Raw genomic sequence first — 20,673 nt, forward strand, 5'->3', positions numbered from 1 at the left:
TTATCATGAAGGCCACTCATTGTTTTATCATACATCACCGCTAGGTCTATCACACATGTATACAATCACTCATATGGACAGCTTTTTCTTTATCTCAATCTGTGAAGATTTATTAAAGGAAAAGGTCATTTTAAGGCTGTAATAATGTCTCCAATATTAAGAGCAGATTGTATTTTTTTGATATAACACATTATTGTTTTTATTGATTTCTACCAAAATAATCTCAACTCTGAAGAGCTCTGTAAAGTATATAATAGTGCTAAAAATGGAGACAGGTTTCTGCAGTGTCTTCTATTATCTTCAGGAATAGAGCATCAGCAGAAACAAAATCAAGATACAGAATATGTAATTTTACATTTTCTGAAGCAGATATGTCAAATGATCATGTGACCCAGTCTGACCTCCTATAAATACAACTGACCAACAAACAGCAGACGGCAAAATAAGGACACATGACATAAGACTGGGTCAATGAAAATTCCATTACATTAATTCTAACATACCTCTTTACAACCCTTGCATTTCCATTTATGTATCTCCCTGATCCAACATCAATAAAATCTATGATCATACAATAAATACGTCACTTTCTATCCAAAGTGTGACCATACAGAGTTATTATAATGCAGATCAATTCTCAATACAATGCGAAACACATGAAATCCAGACCGATAGTAAAATCAGAAAAGATATCATATCAATCCGGCCATTTTTTCACTGACGATTCTAAAAATAGCTATCAACATCCATCTTTATACAGCTGACCATTAAAAGTCCAATAATTCTAAAAATAACCCGAAAATAAAACAATTCTACAAGTCTATATATCCAGAGTTCAAGGAAAAACAAAATTACAAACTTTATTTCAAGCCGAATATACATAAAATCTTACCTGATAGCACTTTATTCGGTCTTAAAACCTTAGCCATCCTGTTGCTTCATAGCGTATACACGTCTAATCATTACAAATTTTCGCCACTTTCTTATTTTAATTTCCTACCAGCGAAATGACAATCAAGCTAACATCAAAGACCAATAGAAATTAAGCGTGCTTTTCCAAATCGTCTATTGTCAATTTTTAATCCCGAGGTCACTAAGGGGTATATAGTTTCAATAAGAAAATTGTTCTCTCTTGTTTAGAGAGCGCCTTGAATTCCAATATTAGATATTCATTAATGGCTATGCTACGAATTTATAATGCAAATGTACATCACTTGTAGATCTTTTACTTCGGTTAATGAATAAATTGTATACAACCGTGAATAGGGTAGTGAAAAAACTTTAGAAACTTTAGAAATTAGACCACATCTCTCAAAAGCATCTATTCATTACAATCAGCGAATAAAATATGCGATCACCTTTTACAATTAGGATTATAATGTGAAAAGATAAAGCATGGTTTATCAGAGGCCATTAAAAGGTAGAAAGTTAGACAAAATCGCTGTGTGTCGTCCATGGCAACATATTCTCTCTTTAAATCGGATAACCCACTTAATGGGTAAAATTTAAGAAGAAAAAAAATCAGTCTAATTTATCACACAGAATTTTGATGAGGTTTAATGACATTTGAGGAAATTAGACACGGTAACAAACAGGTTTTATTTGACATAAACAAGAGACAGGATGTTGGTATGAAAAGAAAAGAGATTACGGATACATCAAAATTATCCGAGACTTGCATGTTCATTAACTGTAAAGCATACCAATACATGTCTGGTATGTCAATTAAGCAAGCCGAGATTGAGAAAAAACATCTAAATTATAACCCTCTTTACTAATTATCATCATATTTTTTGTTACTTTTTCCGCCAAATAAATGCCACAAAATCTGCCTGCCAATAGATATGATCCGGTTACTATTTTTTTCCTGAATACCAAGAATATACTTTTAAATACCGTAGACAGATGCTGTGGCAGCCGCGATTAAGTGGTGATACGTTTGCATACAGAATCTTGCATCCTTCAGCCAAGTTAGTCTGTAAAGCTAAACCTTCAGCCTTTTGAAAGAATTAATTAAATATACCCAAAAGAAACAGGCTTAAGTCTGAGAGTATCTACTAGACATGCTGAATAAATGACATTAGAGTCCATTTTTTTCTTTTAAAAACTGAAAAGATGGGTTTTCACCTGAGAATTTTGAAATAAAGGTGAGTAAAGACACTACATTACATCACTTCACAGTTTTTGCAAGTTACTGACAAAATGAAAAGAAGATTTTCAAGCCATACTTGTCTGCTGAGATGCTGAGTTTATCTGTTGTTGAGATTGGGAGCTTTCACAATGCTGAAACACTATTTTGCCTGCACAAGTGCAAAACCTATCTTTGCTTCAACCTTAAGATATCATTTGTCTGTACAAGTGAAAAAACCTACCTCTGTCTACTTCAGTTTAAGGTATGTTTTGTGTGTACAAGTACAAGAATCCATGCTCCTGTCTTCATAAAATATTTTGGTTTGCATGTGCAAGTACAGTTTAAAATTCAAGAGGACACCTTTGCTTGCATTCACATCTTTCTAAGATATTGTTTGTGCAAAGGGGAGAAGTCATGATTACTATGTCTGTAAAAGTGTTCCTTGTCTGTACAAGTGTTTCTTGTCTGTACAAGTGTTCCTTTGCTAACATGGATGTTGTTTTTTTCTAATTCTCATTTTTTCCTGTCTAGGTGGGAGGATATATTTAAACTGTGGTGAATTCAGAATTCCATTTTTGTCTGCGCAAGTGTACTTTTGTCAAGATGGGTGACACTGTTTTTTTTTGAATTTTGAGTAAATTATAAAGCAGTTTGTTGGTGAAGAAAAAGTCTTGAGCTTACTGCAGGGCTTAAACGAGCTTGAACTCCAAGACATTTCCAACAGGTACATCTAATTCAGTTGCAATTTGGAATTTTCACTTTTGAAGGGCAGAATGCAACTCTAATTCTGTGCAGAAGTGATGAAATCTCAAAACAAGTACCAACAGATTTTGTTTTAGCTATGTATTTCAGTGCGGGCCTAGCTCATTAGGTAGATGAGAAGTTAGTACAAAAGCCCCTTCTTGATCAAAACATGCATGTTTGTTTAGGAACAATTTAATACAATGTTGAACAAATATGGCGCTAAATAAATATCCACAGGCTCGGATAATCAAACATAATTTCAATCAGTCATTTATGGCGAAAAAATATGGCATTGTTCAAAGTGGATGTTTAAACTAAAACATTACAGATCTTTTAATGTAGGCCAATAGTTAAGAAAAGTTGTTAATAGAAAAGTGTAACAAAACATATTGAAACTTAACAAACAAAGGTTTTCTTTTTATCTAAATGAATAAAATAAATTAATCGTATGGTGGGCAATTATGACTTAATAGAATATTTTCTTTTCTAGCCTGGGAACTTGTGATTAAATTCTTTGTATTATTTTTTTCTTTTATATCCATTCAGACAAAAGGGACATTAAAATGTAAACACAAATTGTTAAACTCCTATATCATATGATTTGGAAGAAAATTTCTTTGTCCGTTTTAAGATAAACATAAGACTTTACTTGTTTTCGAATGTTTAATCAATTATATTAGCCCACGGAGTGACTTTTCAATATCCAACATATAAAAAAAGAATTAATCATTTAAATGTCAATATCATTTGTTAGTAAGTCTATATTTAGAAATTTGATAATAACTGGCATAACGGGGAAAAAAAAAATCATTTTAATGAAAACGAAGTCAAACAATTATGATATAATTCTTAACAAATGAGGTCATAAAATTTAATGAAATCTGTATTATGAGTAAAAAATACAATTAAATAATTAAGCAGAGAGTGTCACTTAGGAATATTTTATATTAGTTTTTTAATATAATAATCTGGTATTATAATAGAAGTCTTACAGTAATAAACATCTTCGTCAGCCTTCATTTATTCCACAATTCGTCCATTACTACCTATTTTTAATTTAGCTGAATTTATGGGGGGGGGGGGGGGAAATTCTGTAAAATGCTTCATAATTGTTATTATGTTTGTTTTTTATATTTCAAATTAAATTTTCCGATGTTTTAATATTGGTACTGCGTAATAAGTTACATGGCTGTTGGCTTTCCTCTTTCCTATCTTAATATTCTAGATTTTTTTCATTGGCCAATAAGTCTGATCTGATCTATTGGACAATCAACGCCCTCAAAAGAGAACTGAAAAAAACTGATGTATATTCTTATATATAACGAAGTAGCAAATCAAAAAAACAAATTACATTAAGCTGTTTATTGCGAAATGAAAAATACTTTTTAAACATTGCCCAATTGTGTTCACAGTGCCAATTATAGTAACGTCTTAATGCTGAAATGCCATCATTTTTTTTTCGTGCTGCAGACACAATGTCAGAATATGGCCGATTGTCTAATCCCCCTACCATCTAATTGTTTTCTCCAAGCGCACAAAGTGCAATTAAGCAGGGAATTTTGATAGTATCAATTCAGCTGTAGACAATGGAATTTTTTTCATATCCCATAATGCATCAGAAAGCTCATTTACATGTTAATATCTTTATTCTTTTTCTGATCTTTGTTTCTCATTTCAAGTAAATCCCTAAATTTGATTCCTGAGCAGAATCCTTATCTATTTAGATTTTAGCAGATATTCTATTTAGCAAAGATCCTGTATATTGTACAGTAAAAACTAAAACAAATTATATTTTTCAAAACATAAATAAAAGTAAAAAATAAACTACATTTGAGGAACTGCAATGATCGTAAGAACCATGTGTAGAGCCAAAAGGGATTATAAAGTCCGAGCCCACAGCTTAACAGGAACAAAGTCTTTAGTTCTCGGCAATAATGCTATTCTGTGCTGCGTAAGAACTCTTCTTGCTCATAAATTTTTAACAAAATCAAAATAACTTTACAAAAGGGAGGTAATAAAGAATTTTCAAATTATTGCACAGATGCTGTGTTCAGTTAAAAATAAGTATTTCTTGTGGTAAAGTTAGTGAATACTTATATGTCCAGGTACAAAAGCACGGAAATGCTTTTTTACGACAGGCACAGTAATGCGAGATTGATATGTTGCATGTTGAAACAATACACTAAATAAAGAGAAAAATCATATGACGCACCTATCATAAGAAAAACAAAAAGATATTGCAATTTTTTTTAAAGTTTCGAATAAAAGACTAATAATTCATGACGGAATCCAACAAAATTTCTGCAAAATGATAATATAAGATTGCATGCCATCTTTGTCCTTTTTCCAGACAATTTATATTCATTTTTCATTTATTTTCAGTCTATGTCTTAAAATTTATTAGGTTTCCGCAATAACTGACGTAGATAAGTTTAGAGACAAAATAATTCATTAAATATGATTCATCTACTAGCGCCCCCTTCTTTGCAATTACATCAGTTTTGCCTCGAGAATATTATCTCAAGAATATTTCATGTACGTTCCAATTAATCAAATTCCGCGTGCCTAAATGACAATAGCCAAACTCAAAGACGGGGAACGACTTGAAAATCAATATATCTGCAAAAACAGATAATCCCATTTTCTCTTATACTTACTGAACTTAAAACGACAAAGCTTTATTGCAACATGTTCGGAAAACAATCAAATTACGATGGCACCACGGCCTCTTCTGTCATTTGTCTTAACACCCAAAACCTATATTTCTGAGGTTTTTGCATATAAAACAGCCATATATCAAAATTACATTTACTTCAAAAAGCCATTAAAATATACAGCTATTCTTATTGTAAGTAATATCAGAGCTACGGGTCCACTTGTTACATAAGTTTTCCTCCGCTATTGTCTAGTTGCCATGGTAACCAAAATATTCAGTACAGTAAGAAACATACAAATGGGTGATATTTAAACTGTTATAGATATTTGATAGAATCTTTTTCTTATGTTTGCATTAATCTATAAAGCAATTTCGACAGGAGATTTTTAAAGAGGCTTTAAGATGAGGCCTATAAAGATAACAATTTAATGTATTTTTCCTCCAAAATGATGAAAAAATTAAAAGAAAAGTGCATAAAAATGCTTGTTTAATTGATTATAACCTTTTTTCGAATGTCTAGACTGGATCAACAGCATTGGATATTTTTATGATGGATAACTCTTACAGGCATATATTTCATTTGGAACTGAATTACTTCCCTTAGACAAAAAAAAAATATTGACTTGTTTGTACTTTACTGCTTCTGTGATACAGACCTGCAATCTATCTCCATATCCAGATGGTAACTTCTGTGCTACAATATTACATTCTTGCAATGTCAAATGTTAACGTACATGCTAATTTCTATATTCTTAAGTTACAAAACTTCCTGGGACTTTCCTTTTCTGTGAATTCATACTAAATTTCTAGGAACTACAACTTTCCCTACTTCCTCTCTTTGTTTTTTTTTGGATATTCGTACTTCATGTTACTTCATGACACAATTGGGACTTCCAACAGTTTGATCTTTTTAAAAAAATTTTTTACAGTTTAAAGGGGCAAGTCTCCAAACTGAATCAATTTTAATAAATTTTTTACAAGTACTTGCACTTGATAGGAATATTATATATGAGCCAAAAGCAAAATAAAAGAGAGTTTTAGGCAATATATATTCACAAAATCACAAGGGTAGTCTGTAAATTCTTCTCATTTAGTAACGCACTAAAAATCTGATAAAAAAATAGCATAATTTGTCTCTCTATAATAACTACTTCCTTAATATATTTTTTTTTTTTACCTCAATATTTCACTTCTACAAAATAATATTGAAAAGTACACTTGGTGCCATGCCCCTTTAACAGCCGAGATATTTCATGCTATAGAATTTCATAGCAAGGGCCTCTGTTTTATGCCAGGTAATAAAATGTCAATGTCCCAACTGTTACATTTTGACCCACAATCCTTTTTAACCTCCGTTACCACCTTACCCCCAAATTAGTACAAAAATCATACAAATCATTACCAGCCTTACAGCAGATACGAAATGCAAATATATACAAAGATCATGAGATTTTATAACCGGTTAATTTTGATCATCAAGAATAAAATTTAGCTCCGAGGTAAAATTCATTATCTGGAGTATAGGTGTAATGATATCTTTTTATCTGAATGTTTTTGGCTTGTTTATTACATCGGGAAGTCATGAACTTGCTACATGAAGAATGAAACACAATAGCTACTGTTTCTTAATGGTACAAACTTTAATACAATTAAATTAGTTTTTTTCTGCAATTTATGTGCTATCCTTCTTTGGCGATATTATTTATTACAAGCAAGATCTTTGATTCAAAAATGAGATTGCTATTGTGTGTTTAGTAGTTAAGATTAGGGTAGTGAAATCATTTAGGAACTTACCTTCTCCGCATAACCTTCCAGAGGAACTATTTTTAGCTGGTTTTGGTACAAACGCTCTTGACATAACTTTAAAGAGGAACTTTTTTCACATTAAATTTTATAATAGAACTTCAGTATAAATTAAACAATCGTGCCTGGTCTATACTTTTGGTACATGTGACTTCATATATCATTAAAAACTGACAAAAGTAGCTTAAATGTCTATAAAAATCACAAAAAATGATGCCATAGTTCAAATAGACAAGAAAGAACTAAAACAATTCATGCAGTTTAATATACAAACAATATCAAGATCAAACTTACTTGCAGTTGGCGACGTCTCATCATCAAACTTGACAGAGTCTTTGTCTTCGGTCTCCTTCACCATGAAGATGTCGCCGATGTCGATCTCCAACTGACCCGTTTCTTTCATCTCTATCTGTTTCATGCTTTCACTGTGTAAGTGCTGCACGGAATGCACATGCTGCATCAGACCTAATTTCGACCGGGCATTAAACTTGCACAGAGCACAGTGATAGTACTTATCTGGCTTCGATAGCATGTTTTCTTGCTGCTGAAGATGGCAGAATAACTGTGCACTCGCTTCGTGGCGGGGATTTCCGGTATGGATTTGAAGTTTATGTATACTGTTTGTATAATAGTCACATGCGTTACAGCGAACCTGAACGGGGTTGCTCACATTAAGGTATTTCAAGCGCCACTCATTGTTCGCCCCTCCCTCTTTTATATGATTCACTAGCTGAAGCCTTTGTATATGTTTGTCGGTCTTACAATGAAGCTGGAAATTCGCTTTTAGAGTAGTCTTATACTGACAAAGGTTACACATGTATGTGCCGCTGGATACCGAGATGTTTTCATTTTCATGTTGCTTGGTACGATCTAGTTGAAGGTGCTGATGAAGGGATTCCAAAGAGTCTGTTCCATAAATATTACACACGCAGCACTGGAATAGTCTATTTATATCTAGTGCATCACTTCCAAATCCAGGTTGACCTGGGCCTATTCCATTTTCTTTACTGAGGTCAACAGGTGCATCGCCCCCAAATCCTGCTGGCAGACCTCCCATCATCAGTGAACCGTCATACGGAAAGGTAATTCCACCTGGTATTGGCCCCGTCAGACCCATGAAAGACGGGTCTTGCTGTAGCATGACTAACTGATTCATCTGATGGATTTGCATATCTCGCTGCATATGTTTCATGTTTTGTTGTAGTACCATCATATTATGTGTATGTTTCTCACTTGTCATGTGAATGCGTAGATTTCGCGCAACATTTGTTTCATAGTTGCAGACGTCACAACGCCATGTTGGCTTTGGCTTGACTTTCTTAATGCTGTCATGTGAAGTGCCAGGATGCTGTTGACTTTGTTGCTGATGTTGCTGTTGTTGCATCAACTGTTGATGGGGAGGTGTTTTAGTTGGCGCATGCGTCTGTGACTGATGTGATGGGGTATGTGGTTGTTGTAACTGAGGAGGTGCATGATTACTTGCGTTATGTTTGTTAAACTGTTGTAAGTCTCCCCCACTGTTTGCAAGATCCTGCACATTGTTCAAATGCTTATCAGATTGCATGTGAATACTGAGGTTACCCTTTGTGGTCGTTGAATAGTTACACACCTCACACCGGTAAGGTTTGTATCCGCATGAGTAACTCTCTCCTCGCGCAAGACGAGGGTGAGTTTGATTTGTTAAACAGTACATGCATTTTTGATCGCCTTCGGGATGTTTTTCTTTCATGTGGATTTCAAGCGTTTCCTGATATTTGTAATGCCAGTTACACTTGGGACATTTCAAAGTCTTACATGAATTACGTGAATGCATCATCGTCATATGACCACCCAATGACTGAGATGAGCTGAGGATCATATCGCAACTTGGGCATTCAACACCTGCTGCACGCCCATTAGGGTGTTCCTCACACACACCATAGAAACCCTGACGTTGCGATGAAGTATATGGCGGCAAGAATGATTTTGGCGACTGTGTGGTATAATCCTCTGGTATATACCTTTGGACCGAATTCACCGGATAACTTGACGAGTTGGAATTAGAATCATCAGCTTCCATCCTGATCTTCTTATTGTCAAGTTCGTTTCTATCACTTTTGTTATCATAGTGCAAAGTTTTTGTTGAAAGAGCATTTAATACTGCGGTACTAGCACTTTCCTTATCAAAATGTCCTAACTGATCCCGAATATCTTTTATAGACAAATCTTTAGTTTGTTTTTGATTACTTAACTGTGAGTTAGTTTCATTGAAAGAATCAGAGAGTTTTGGCTTTGTGTAAATGTAACTGACACTCGTTGTCTCTTTTAAAGTATTCGATTTCCCGACTTTAGCTTCAGCGGATTCTGACGCTTTTTTTGTTCCCATTTCTACACTGGATGATTTGATCGGTTCTAAAAATGACATGAGAGGCGCCTTGTCCTTTCCAATACCTTGAATGATGGCAGATGAATTTTTAAGAGACATGATTTCTTTTTCCTCCTCTGTCAGATCCATTAAATGTTCATTTGTTGCATGAGAAGTGAAAGACTTTGCAAATCCGAATGAAAGTTTACATATAAAGCACATGAGAATCGGTTTCATCGGAACTGATGGAATTTGAGATGATTTCAAACTAAATGTCAATGACGATGAAGGTGTAGATAGAGAGATTGCTGAGGTAGATGATTCTGGAGTGGATGATGGCGAACTGGAATTCCTACGATCCTCCGAGCTATCACCTGAGTTTGCCGATTTGTGTTTTCCTGATCTTAGATCATAAACTCTGTAGCTATGCATGATGGGAGTGGATTGAGATTTGTGTGGCAGCATAAAAGGACTGCTCATAAAAGAGTTTGGATTTCTTGGAACAAAAAATGCATTGTCGATTTGTGGGATTTCCTTAACTGAGGGTTCATTGTCATTTCTTCCTTTTTTGTCAATGATAGCTCCCTCTTTTTGAGGTAAATCAATAATAGAATCAAGCTCACTGTCTGAATCACCTTCTATAATGTAAGCCGATCCATCAGGATTGTACACAATCTTTCCGTCAAAACTTTCAACATCACTTAATTCTTTGCTTTCATTACGCGTAGCCTCTACACCTTCAATACTCTTACTACCAGCACAAGTATGGTCCATATATTCCTGAAGTGTCTGAAATTCATTGTCACAATTTCCGCATTCAACAAGATCTTCATTATCAGAAAATTCATCATCAATTTCATCTGTATGATTGTTCCCACTTAGGTCCGGAAACTTAATAATACTATCACTAACTCCACTGCTTTCAGATTGTGCTGATGTCCCGCTGGTGTCTGATTTTGACGTATCGCCATTATTTTTACTATTAACTTCATTTTCTGACATAGTGCTTACTACATTACTCGTGTTTATTTTTTCCTGAAAATCAGACATTGATGTCTTTAAGTCAATTTTTTTACCATCTTTGGGAGTGGAATGACTGACGTTTAATACTGCGTTTGAAAGTGATGTGCTATTGTACACCGATGCTAACGTGCCACTGGCATTGAAAGGAAAAGGAAATGGTTCCCCTGTATCATTGTTGTCTGAAAACAGGGTCCTGCCCTTGGAAAGGGAACCGTCTGCTGCCCCAAAGGGACTTGTTGACTCTAGGGCCATTATCGGAGCCCCCTAAATCCTTTGTCCTCGGTTATGGTTCCTGGCTTTTCCTGGTGTGGAGTCACTACCCATAATGCATCACTGAAATCTTCAGCTGATGGAAACCTGAAAAGAGAACAGGAAGAATATATCATTCTGTGAAAAAAAAATCTCAAATACATTCTCAATCTCTGACCAGTGCTTATGTTAGATTCAATGTCAAGAAATAGTGAATCTTCCCTCAACCAATCTTTTGTTCACTTCCTTGAAAAACAAGATGCCCTAAGTAGTTCAAAATAAAGATTCAAAAGTAAGTTTATAACCATCCGTGCCTCGATGTCTGTATCTGAATTAAAGGCAGGTTTCATAAAGGCCAGTCAAACCTTTGAGCTCATCAATGCCTGCTTCGAATAGCATGAAAGTGACAAGACATATAAGATGTGGTTGCGACTCTCAGCACCAACTCAATTAAAGATAATTAACACCTGATTAATGTCAAATACATTTAATATTGTATCTAGAAACTGCAATTTTTTATACTAATATTTCTGTTAATGGATTTCCTTGATATTAATCTTTCCCGCTAGTGTAAGGAAATAATCTGTTATTGCTAATAAAATAATATTCCAAAACAACTATTTCTAATATTGCTATTCCATAACTATTAAAATAGCATTAACTATCAAACGCCACAAGTGACCCCCATCTCAAAACGTACAAATGTCCAATCACATACTGTTTTTTTATAATATTGGCAGATAAAAACAGTTTAGTCTGGCATCTGACACACAAGAACATAATTATTATATTAATTGAGATCGAGTATGAAAAAAAATAAATAAAAGAAGGGTGCGGAGTTGCGTCTTACCAGTTCATCTCATAAAAGGTAAAATTACCCACCGACTGAAAAATCCTAACCATTACTGCAGTCCCAATTATACATAAATATTTCTCGAGTATATTTCTCTGAACTTACTTCAAAGACTACAGAAAATTACGTATGACATTTCAATAGGTTTCTTAGAAAAGCATTTCATTACAATTATTTCAATTACTTTGATTTAAGATGACTTGGATCAATTAGCAGTACAGAGAATAACTATATTATCTAAGGTTACATTATCATATACCGGTAATTCCAAGTGAAAATGCATAAGTTTAATATTACAGAGAGTCATGGCTAATTTAGGTATAATTGCGTCTTTTCAAGTAATTTCTTTAATATTAATTCAATCAATTATTACCGCTCTATAACTTTATTGCAATCATTTGGAATGCTTTTTTGTTAATAACCTTTCCTTCCTTCCATTTCATTCAAATCAAATTTAAAAGTTAATAAATGGCTTGAAATAAAATTATACTTATATTACAGAAAATCTGCGTGCAAGAAAAAAAATACAGCATTTATGTGGCAAAATTCAAATAAAATGCGATTTTATAGATCCTTACCCTAGTCTTACAATTAAGATTCCACTGAATCTAGAAGGGTGGACATTGGTGGATGGATGATGTGAAAATATCGTAGCATAAATGAGTAATAAGTTCAAGGGAGGCAAGTCATAGTGAGTAAACTTTTACATACAAAAAAAAAACATTTGTAAATTTTCTTATGGACTATGTTTGGTCAAAATTGTCTTATAGACTATGTTTGGTCAATATTAAGTTTAATGCCATTTTCAACAATATTTAGGCTACTGTGCAATAATTAGTATCTATGGGAGGCTAATTTTTGTGCCTTTTCCTACTAATTGACCTAGTGACCTAATTTTTGACCCAAGATGACCCAGTAAAAAAAATCATCAGACACTTTACTGAAGGTTACATTCTGACCAAGTTTCATTCAGACTGGGCCAAAATTGTGACTCCTAGAATGTTAACAAACACTTTGTTGAAAATGAACACGACTCACCTTGATCACTTGATGCTCAGGTGAGCTATAGGCTCACCTTGATCACTTGATGCTCAGGTGAGCTAAAAAGGGTTTGATGAAATTGAATTAATTCAATTTAAATCTAATAAATTCAACAACTTTTGCATTATAAATGAAAGGTTGTGCATTTACTCTCTATGTTGTTTTTTTTCTGTTTTGATGTATGTAATATTGTAACTTTATGCCTCTACACTCAAATTAACACTTGATGATACTAAAAATAAACTATAAATGATTTTTTTTTTGCAGCAACATGAAAGTGATAGGTATTACGTTTTATTTTCAGCTGACAGAAAACACACACAAAGTTCTTGTTTTTTGCGGAACTTGATAAATTTATACATAAATGTAGTGCATGATGTAATATAATTATGTATGTATATCATATCTTACGTTTCGACTATAACAAAATATTATACAATTCACATTTTCAAAATTTAGTACTTTAGAATAGGTTTGTTTAGTACAATCTATAAATATTATAAAGTGTTTCCTTTTAATTGATTGTAAATCTATCATTTTAAAATTATCTTCCTGTTATATGTATAAAAATATTCAAGATTATTTAAAAATATTCGTTCATATTACTTTATATTATATGTCATAATTAGTGTCATTTTTTCAAAGTGTCACTTTGTTGTTATGTCACACACGTTATTATAACATCAATATTTCCCCCCAAAATCCTGAAAAAATGAAGAATCCAAAGCAAAAAAAAACTTACACTATTTTGTAACAAAAATTCCACGCATAGCACACACACAAACACATGAAGCTGTGTCACACATAAAATAATTAAAAACGTTTAATACAAAACTCGATCAGCCTCAGTGAAGTGAAAATAGACAATTAAATGACAAAACCAACCTAAACTTTCTTCTCAGATAACCAAAAGATTAATACAGATAAATGGAAAATAGCACCCTGGGGCCAAAATTAACAGGTAGAGCTTCTCCTGTTATTTCACACTAAACAATACATTTACCTGGGGTACGATTGTTCAACAAATGAAATTTATCACAAATTAAACAGTCCGCTGTCTAGGGTTAGGTTGACGCATCCTTTTGTATGTCACATTTCTTTTTTTACAATGAAGACTTTCAATAAAGGACAATTAAATGACCACTGTGATTTCAAATGGTAATTAGCGAAAAGGAATTTGGTTACCATGGTAACAATAATTTTAGTGTGATCGAATTAGGAGTTTATGTGATGTAATTAGAAGTGTTTCCTGTAATTGCCTGTTTAACAGGGTCTGGTCATTCTATACATAGCTGACCAATGTAATTATCGTTGGACAAAAGGCCTGTATAGCACTTATTTTACGCTTTGGAATTAGGTTTTGACAATTTGCCATGTATATGAAAAGAAAAAGGTAACACTTTGTCAAGCGGGTGTAAATACAGCAACAATTGCAAAACTTGTTAGAGAAAGCAACAATTAGCGACAATTTCCTAAATAACATAAAACAACTTAAACCCAGTGCACAGATCAATATTAATACTGTATTATTTTCGAATCAGAATAAACATGATGTCAAAATTATAAAATCAAACTTCAGCAACTGAGCTTATAAGGAGCAGGGTGATTATGAAGATAACATTAAATAATGTCATACTCACCCCTGTCCCCCATCCTGAAATCTGCTAGTATTGCATAGTTTTAAAATGGCTTCTAATGCTGTTGGCTTGGTGGGCCACTCAAAAGAAGCCAGCTACATGTACTATCAAACCACAAAACTTTCTGATGTTTAAAAAAAACAAAAACAGTTTCATCTGATTAAACATCCATATCTAATTAAGCGCATATTGGACATATTTTTGACTTCAAAAATAACTCTTTTTTTTTTTTTCAAAAGTTTCCCCAGTGCAAACACATAATTACCAATATTTAAAAAGTGATCTCTTAAAATTTTGATAAATTACAAAATCATAATCAATTAACATTTTGGCATTCACCAAAGACTTAAAGTATTACATGTAAAAAGAAAGGAAAAAATTATACAAAAAAAACATTATTAAAAACAAATTATATTTTCCATCAATGTCATTTTCGCTAATTACTTTAATTAATAACATTAATTAACTAGCCATCATGTGATTACTTATAATTAACCTAAAAACAAGAAAGAAAAATGAACTTATTCATTATTTCATTTAAAAATAATGATGGTTATAAATCTTGCATGTATATGTACAATTCTTAAAAATTAAGGTTGTAGGATACCACCAAGTAGCCTCCATTTTTTTCAAACTGGGGAACAATCACAAGATAAAGTAAAGAAATATAAAAGGGGAAACACTCTTCAAATAAACTGGAGAAACAGGATGGGTGAAGGATCACTCCATAAACTTGAGAAACAGGACATAGGGGACATTCATCAAATAAACTACAGAAACAGGACATGGTGGACAATCACCGAATAAACTGCAGAAACAGGACATGGTGGACAATCACCAAATAAACTGCAGAAACAGGACATGGGAAACAATCACCAAATAAATTGCAGGAACAGGACAGCATGAACAATAACCAAATAAACTGCAGAAACAGGACATGGTGGACAATCACCAAATAAACTGGAGAAACAGGACATGGGAGACAATCACCAAATAAACTGCAGAAACAGGACATGGTGGACAATTACCAAATAAACTGCAGAAACAGTACATGGTGGACAATCACCAAATATACTACAGAAACAGGACATGGTGGACTATCACCAAATAAACTGCAGAAACAGTACATGGTGGACAATCACCAAATATACTACAGAAACAGGACATGGTGGACAATCACCAAATAAACTGCAGAAACAGTACATGGTGGACAATCACCAAATATACTACAGAAACAGGACATGGTGGACAATCACCAAATAAACTGCAGAAACAGTACATGGTGGACAATCACCAAATATACTACAGAAACAGGACATAGTGGACAATCACCAAATAAACTGCAGAAACAGGACATGGTGGACAATCACCAAATAAACTGCAGAAACAGGAGATGGGAGACAATCACCAAATAATCTATATAAACAGGAATGGGGAACAATAAGCTCAATCAACAAGGAGATATCATAAAAATTGTTGCAATAATAAAGAACCAGTCATACAATAAACTGTTTTAAAAGGACTGTGAGCCATGGTGTAGTGGTTAAGGTATTAGCCACTCAACCATGTGTTGTTAGTACAAGCCTCACTGGGGTCAAGAGCATGCCTTCTCATATGACACTAGTACTGTGGTTTTTCCAGGAAGTGGACTTGAGAGTGGTAAAAATAAGCCTGAAACAGTGGAACAAAGAATAATCACTGAGTTTTCATCGAAGTATGATGGGGGAAGTAAGAATGTCCTCATAATTAAGTCCAGTTTCTGGACAACAAAATATAAGCACTTTATCTGTAATGATACAGACCGCTTGAAACTAGAGAAACTAACTTCCATTTAACTGAGCACTGACAGAAACATTTTGCACAGAGAATAATCTATGCATTTAATAATTGACAATTTCTAAAATTCAGTCTGCAAAATATTGGAACTATTTTTAGACTTTTCGTAGCGCAGTGATTTTGTTACAAATTTTCAAGGTTTATCCTGATTTGTATTTCTTTCTTTCTCATTGTCTTTTCTTTTTTCCCTTCTTCCTTTTTTTCTGTCTTTCCCCTTCTAGTTGAAAGCTTTAAAAAAAATTTAGACAAAAAATTGAAAAATGTCTAAGTTTTATAACAAAAGATATTTATCTGTTGAAAAGATTTTGGTCTTCATTGTTTTTTTTTTGATGAACACCTCATTCAAATTATTATAACAATTTCTTTTATTATTAAATTTCTTTACTGTGCTTTATTTAGTCTGTCATTGTATTGACCAACAACTAATAATGGTTACAGAGATAGGAAATACACCTGTGAAATTTTTTATTACCTAAAACATCAAGATTTATGTCCCTTTGATAACAATTGTCAATGACAGAAAACAACATTGCAAAAAAGATCTTTTGTTCACAGGAAAGGAAATTAACAATGCAATACTCAGACTCTGATCAACATATATCTCATAGGAACAGCTTTAAATCATGCTAAATCTAGAAATTATTTTTTTACATTAACCAATTAACATTTCACCAGTCTATTCACATTTCAAAATGCAATTATTTACGTCGTTTCTGCATTTGTTTCATTAATATATACGATGTGGTCACATCTGTTCTTGTATATACTAGCACAGCGACTTTTTTTATTGTAGTAATAACTTCAATCATAAATATTCGCAATTTGGAGAAAATAAAAGCATCTAATGGTGCTGTGCCTGCTTTATTACTTTAATCAAACTACGATTTTTATAATTCACACTTATATTTTTTGAACACTCATGAATAATTCAACAATTATGATACGCTTCCAGCCGTTTAATGCTATCGGAATTCACAGTGTATCTTTCTTTAATGACGTTTCTAATTCATTTTAATGAATGCGATTTTTAGTGACTTTCTGCTTCATTTAAAGCGTCAATGACTAGTTTTGGACAATTATCATTATAATTATTCCCCTTTAACACGCCCCTTCATACCTGCGAGAAGAAAATGATTAACGTAAATGTGATCTATTCGGAAAATCAAGTTTTATTAGTATCGAGATTCAAAAAATATAAATTATACTTGGGGACGATTTCATGTTTAATGAAATCACTGTTAATTTCTGATCTTCTTTGTTGTTTAACCCTGAACTTTTCTTCTATAAAACTCTGAAAAGAGCAAATACTCGTTAATTAAAAAGATCTAATTCTCTTTAGAAATCAAAAATGTAATTATCACACACTAATGACACATTCCTTATTAGGTTTTAGAAGATTTGCTGCCAAGGTTAAAACTGACTAAAACAGAAAAAAAAGTTCCATCATTATTAAATGAACAAAGAACTTCATGAAATTAAAATTTACCGATTATAACTTCAACGTTGAAAAGATTTTTCTTAAACGTTCCAAAGATTTTTTCCCAAACACGATCTTCAAAGATGAGTTGGAGCTCAACAGTTTTTAAATATTCAATGAAATAACATCATTCTTGAATCCGGTGTTCAATTGTCAATTTAGGCAGCATGTGCGTTTCCTCTCTCCGCCAAACACCCGTAACCTGCGGAATCGCAGATTATGTCAATTTCTTACATTATTAGGTATTAATTATTTTGTTTAAAACATAGTTTTGAGCCGTTTGAATATATTCATTTACGCATAAAAAATGCAAAGTCATGCTCACGGATCATTACTAAGGCATACGAGAGTGCAGAGTGTTTTAATGTAGCGGCATGTTGTTTCATTTTACGAGCATGATTATTTTGGAATAAATACTAAATAGGCACTGTTATAGACCCATCAAACAATAATGAACCAAAATAAAATGATAATGACCCAAAGAACATTATATTTGAGGGAAAGTTTAGAAATGAAGCCAAATTATTTGTAAATTGGGAGGAAAGATCCATACAATCATAATTGTTAACAAAATAAGATATAAACGGTATGTTTATGTCATTTTGTAACAGCAATTTTTAGTTTTTTATCATTAGTAAAAGCAGGATAGGTGTTTGCTCACAATGTTTGAAAATTGAATGCTTGTTTAAATACAACAATTATTTGTAATTAGATATTTTGATATTAACATCAAAGAAAATATTTATTTTTTGTAGAAGATAAAAAAACGTTTGACAATAATATCTGAAGTAAGAAAATTGTTACAACAAAAAGTTATATATACAAACTGTTTCATTAATAGCTAAGAGAATAAGTGAATGAATATGTCTCGAAATTTACTGAGTAACAACATGCTGGACACGACTGATTCTGCCTTTACGACCAGTGTAGATCATGATCAGTCTACACATCCGTGCAGTCTGATCATGACCTGCACTGTTCGCCATTCAGTTTGTATCTTTTAGGTTAATGCACCCCTTTTTAACAGTTAATGGTAATGTCCAAATTGAAAGATGGACAAGTTCATTATAGAAATTTAGGAGAGTAAGGGTTAAGTAAAACCTGTGTTAAGCAGACAGTCAAGGGAATGACACAATATGGCTGCTTATCACAGGTGGCTGCTTATGCCAAGTTGAAATTAAGGCAAAAGGCAAATTTGGGAAGTTAGCTGACTGGCTTCTTATGGCAAGTGGTTGTTTAACACTTACCCAGCTAAATTTCTAAAATGGACTGATCCATCATTCAATTTGGGCAATACCATTTATTATTTGAAGGGGTGTTTGCTGAAAATTTATTGACTGAATAGCGAACAGTGCAGACCATGATCAGCCTGCATGGATGATCTTGGGCTGCACTGGTCGCAAAGGCAAAATCATTTGCCGGCAGCAGGCTAAAGGTTAATACAGGCTGGCACTAAGGCAGATTTAACTGTACATCCTCATATTATAAAATGTGCTTATCTAACAATGTATAGATTTTATTTCAATAAATATTTCTATTATTTTTGTAACTGTACAAATTTTGTCAAAACACAGCCATTCATTTTGAACATATGGTAAGATTTTTTCAAAATTACATATCGATTAGATACAGGTAAGTGCAAAACTCGCAAGATTGCCGTGAATAATCAACTGTCCTCAGTAAACTTAAGTCTACCTTATCTTATATTTTTACAAATTAAACCATTTTTCAAAACACTACAGATTTTTAATAGCAACAAGACATCTTAACGCCTCATGTATTTTGAATAGAATTTAAAATAACAAGTAATTGTAGCATACGAAATCACCATCCCAAACTTTAATTATGTTTTATTTATGTGTCTTTAATGAAAGCGCAAATCTCCCTATGTGTCTTACCATACAATACAAGCCCATTTAAATATTCGACAGCCAATGATGCATCAGTTTATAGACGACTCATTTTGCTTCACTTACCAAGTTGGGTTAATTATATGCAAAAATGTTAATCCTTTCTTAATTTCAAGTAAAAGTGTGAAATCTTTGCGCAGGATGAATAATAACGAGTGGTGCTCTTGTTCTGATCCAATTTTAATTCTGACTTGCCGTTTAGTGAAATGTTACAAAAAGCTGTGTCCTTACGAGAAAAGCAAGGTCAGGTCAGTAGGTTGCAACCTTAAGACTATGCATTGAGAGGTTATAAGTTTGATCCCCATATGCGGTGAATGTCTTTCGTGATGCTCTCATAGAAGACAAGATTTCAAGTCATTTGTTCTTCAGTGCTGATTCATGCAAGGAAGTTCTCACCTGTTTAAGGAAACCCCCACACCTCCAACCACATCTGTCTATTCATTTTCAATGCTTAATATACATCATAAATTACATGTAAAGAGATGCCTTAAATAACCACTATATATCGGTAATTAGACTAAGTTCCAATTTTTGTATCAAAAACGATTTTTCCTCAGTCTCTTTCACATTGTTGCAAGATAAAATCTCTAGTTGAGAGTGAAATGTGTAATTTTCTTCTGCTATCCATAAAACACTGCCATTAAATCAATTAGCAAAGGAAAAAAAACATTTGCATCATTTTGCATACAGCCAATTAAAGATTTTCCCTGCCGAACCTGTGCAACTCAATTCTGAAAATTCATTTTGCCAAGACATAAATCAAGCTCATTAGTGGCAAAAGTTTAATTAAGTTTGATCGATAGGCCTTAATTAAGAGCCAGTCTTTGAAATGAAGCAATTAACAGCCCCCTGGACCTATTTCCTTCCTGTCATTCCATTTAAACCCCATGAAAATTTCCAATTAAGTCAAATAGTTCACTAGTTCAATTAAGTTTCAGCCATAATCCACGTCTACAAATTACACTTGCA

General features: G+C 33.1%; 1 protein-coding gene across 3 annotated transcripts in view; it reads right to left on the reverse strand.

Moving 5' to 3' along the window:
* The window catches only part of LOC123550509 (zinc finger homeobox protein 4-like), a 106,739-nt gene that overhangs the window by 52,403 nt on the left and 33,663 nt on the right, over positions 1-20,673 (reverse strand). For 2 of the 3 annotated variants that reach the window (XM_053545827.1, XM_053545826.1), the window contains exon 3: positions 7,629-11,058. In XM_053545827.1, the coding sequence (XP_053401802.1) occupies positions 7,629-10,953 (3,325 nt within the window). In that variant the 5' untranslated portion in view covers positions 10,954-11,058. Of the gene's footprint in view, positions 1-892; positions 1,166-7,628; positions 11,059-20,673 lie in introns of those variants that run through there. The other variant, XM_053545829.1, reaches the window with a different exon arrangement.

The sequence above is a fragment of the Mercenaria mercenaria genome, chromosome 6 (assembly GCF_021730395.1).
Source record: "Mercenaria mercenaria strain notata chromosome 6, MADL_Memer_1, whole genome shotgun sequence".
NCBI classification, from domain to species: Eukaryota; Metazoa; Mollusca; class Bivalvia; order Venerida; family Veneridae; genus Mercenaria; species Mercenaria mercenaria.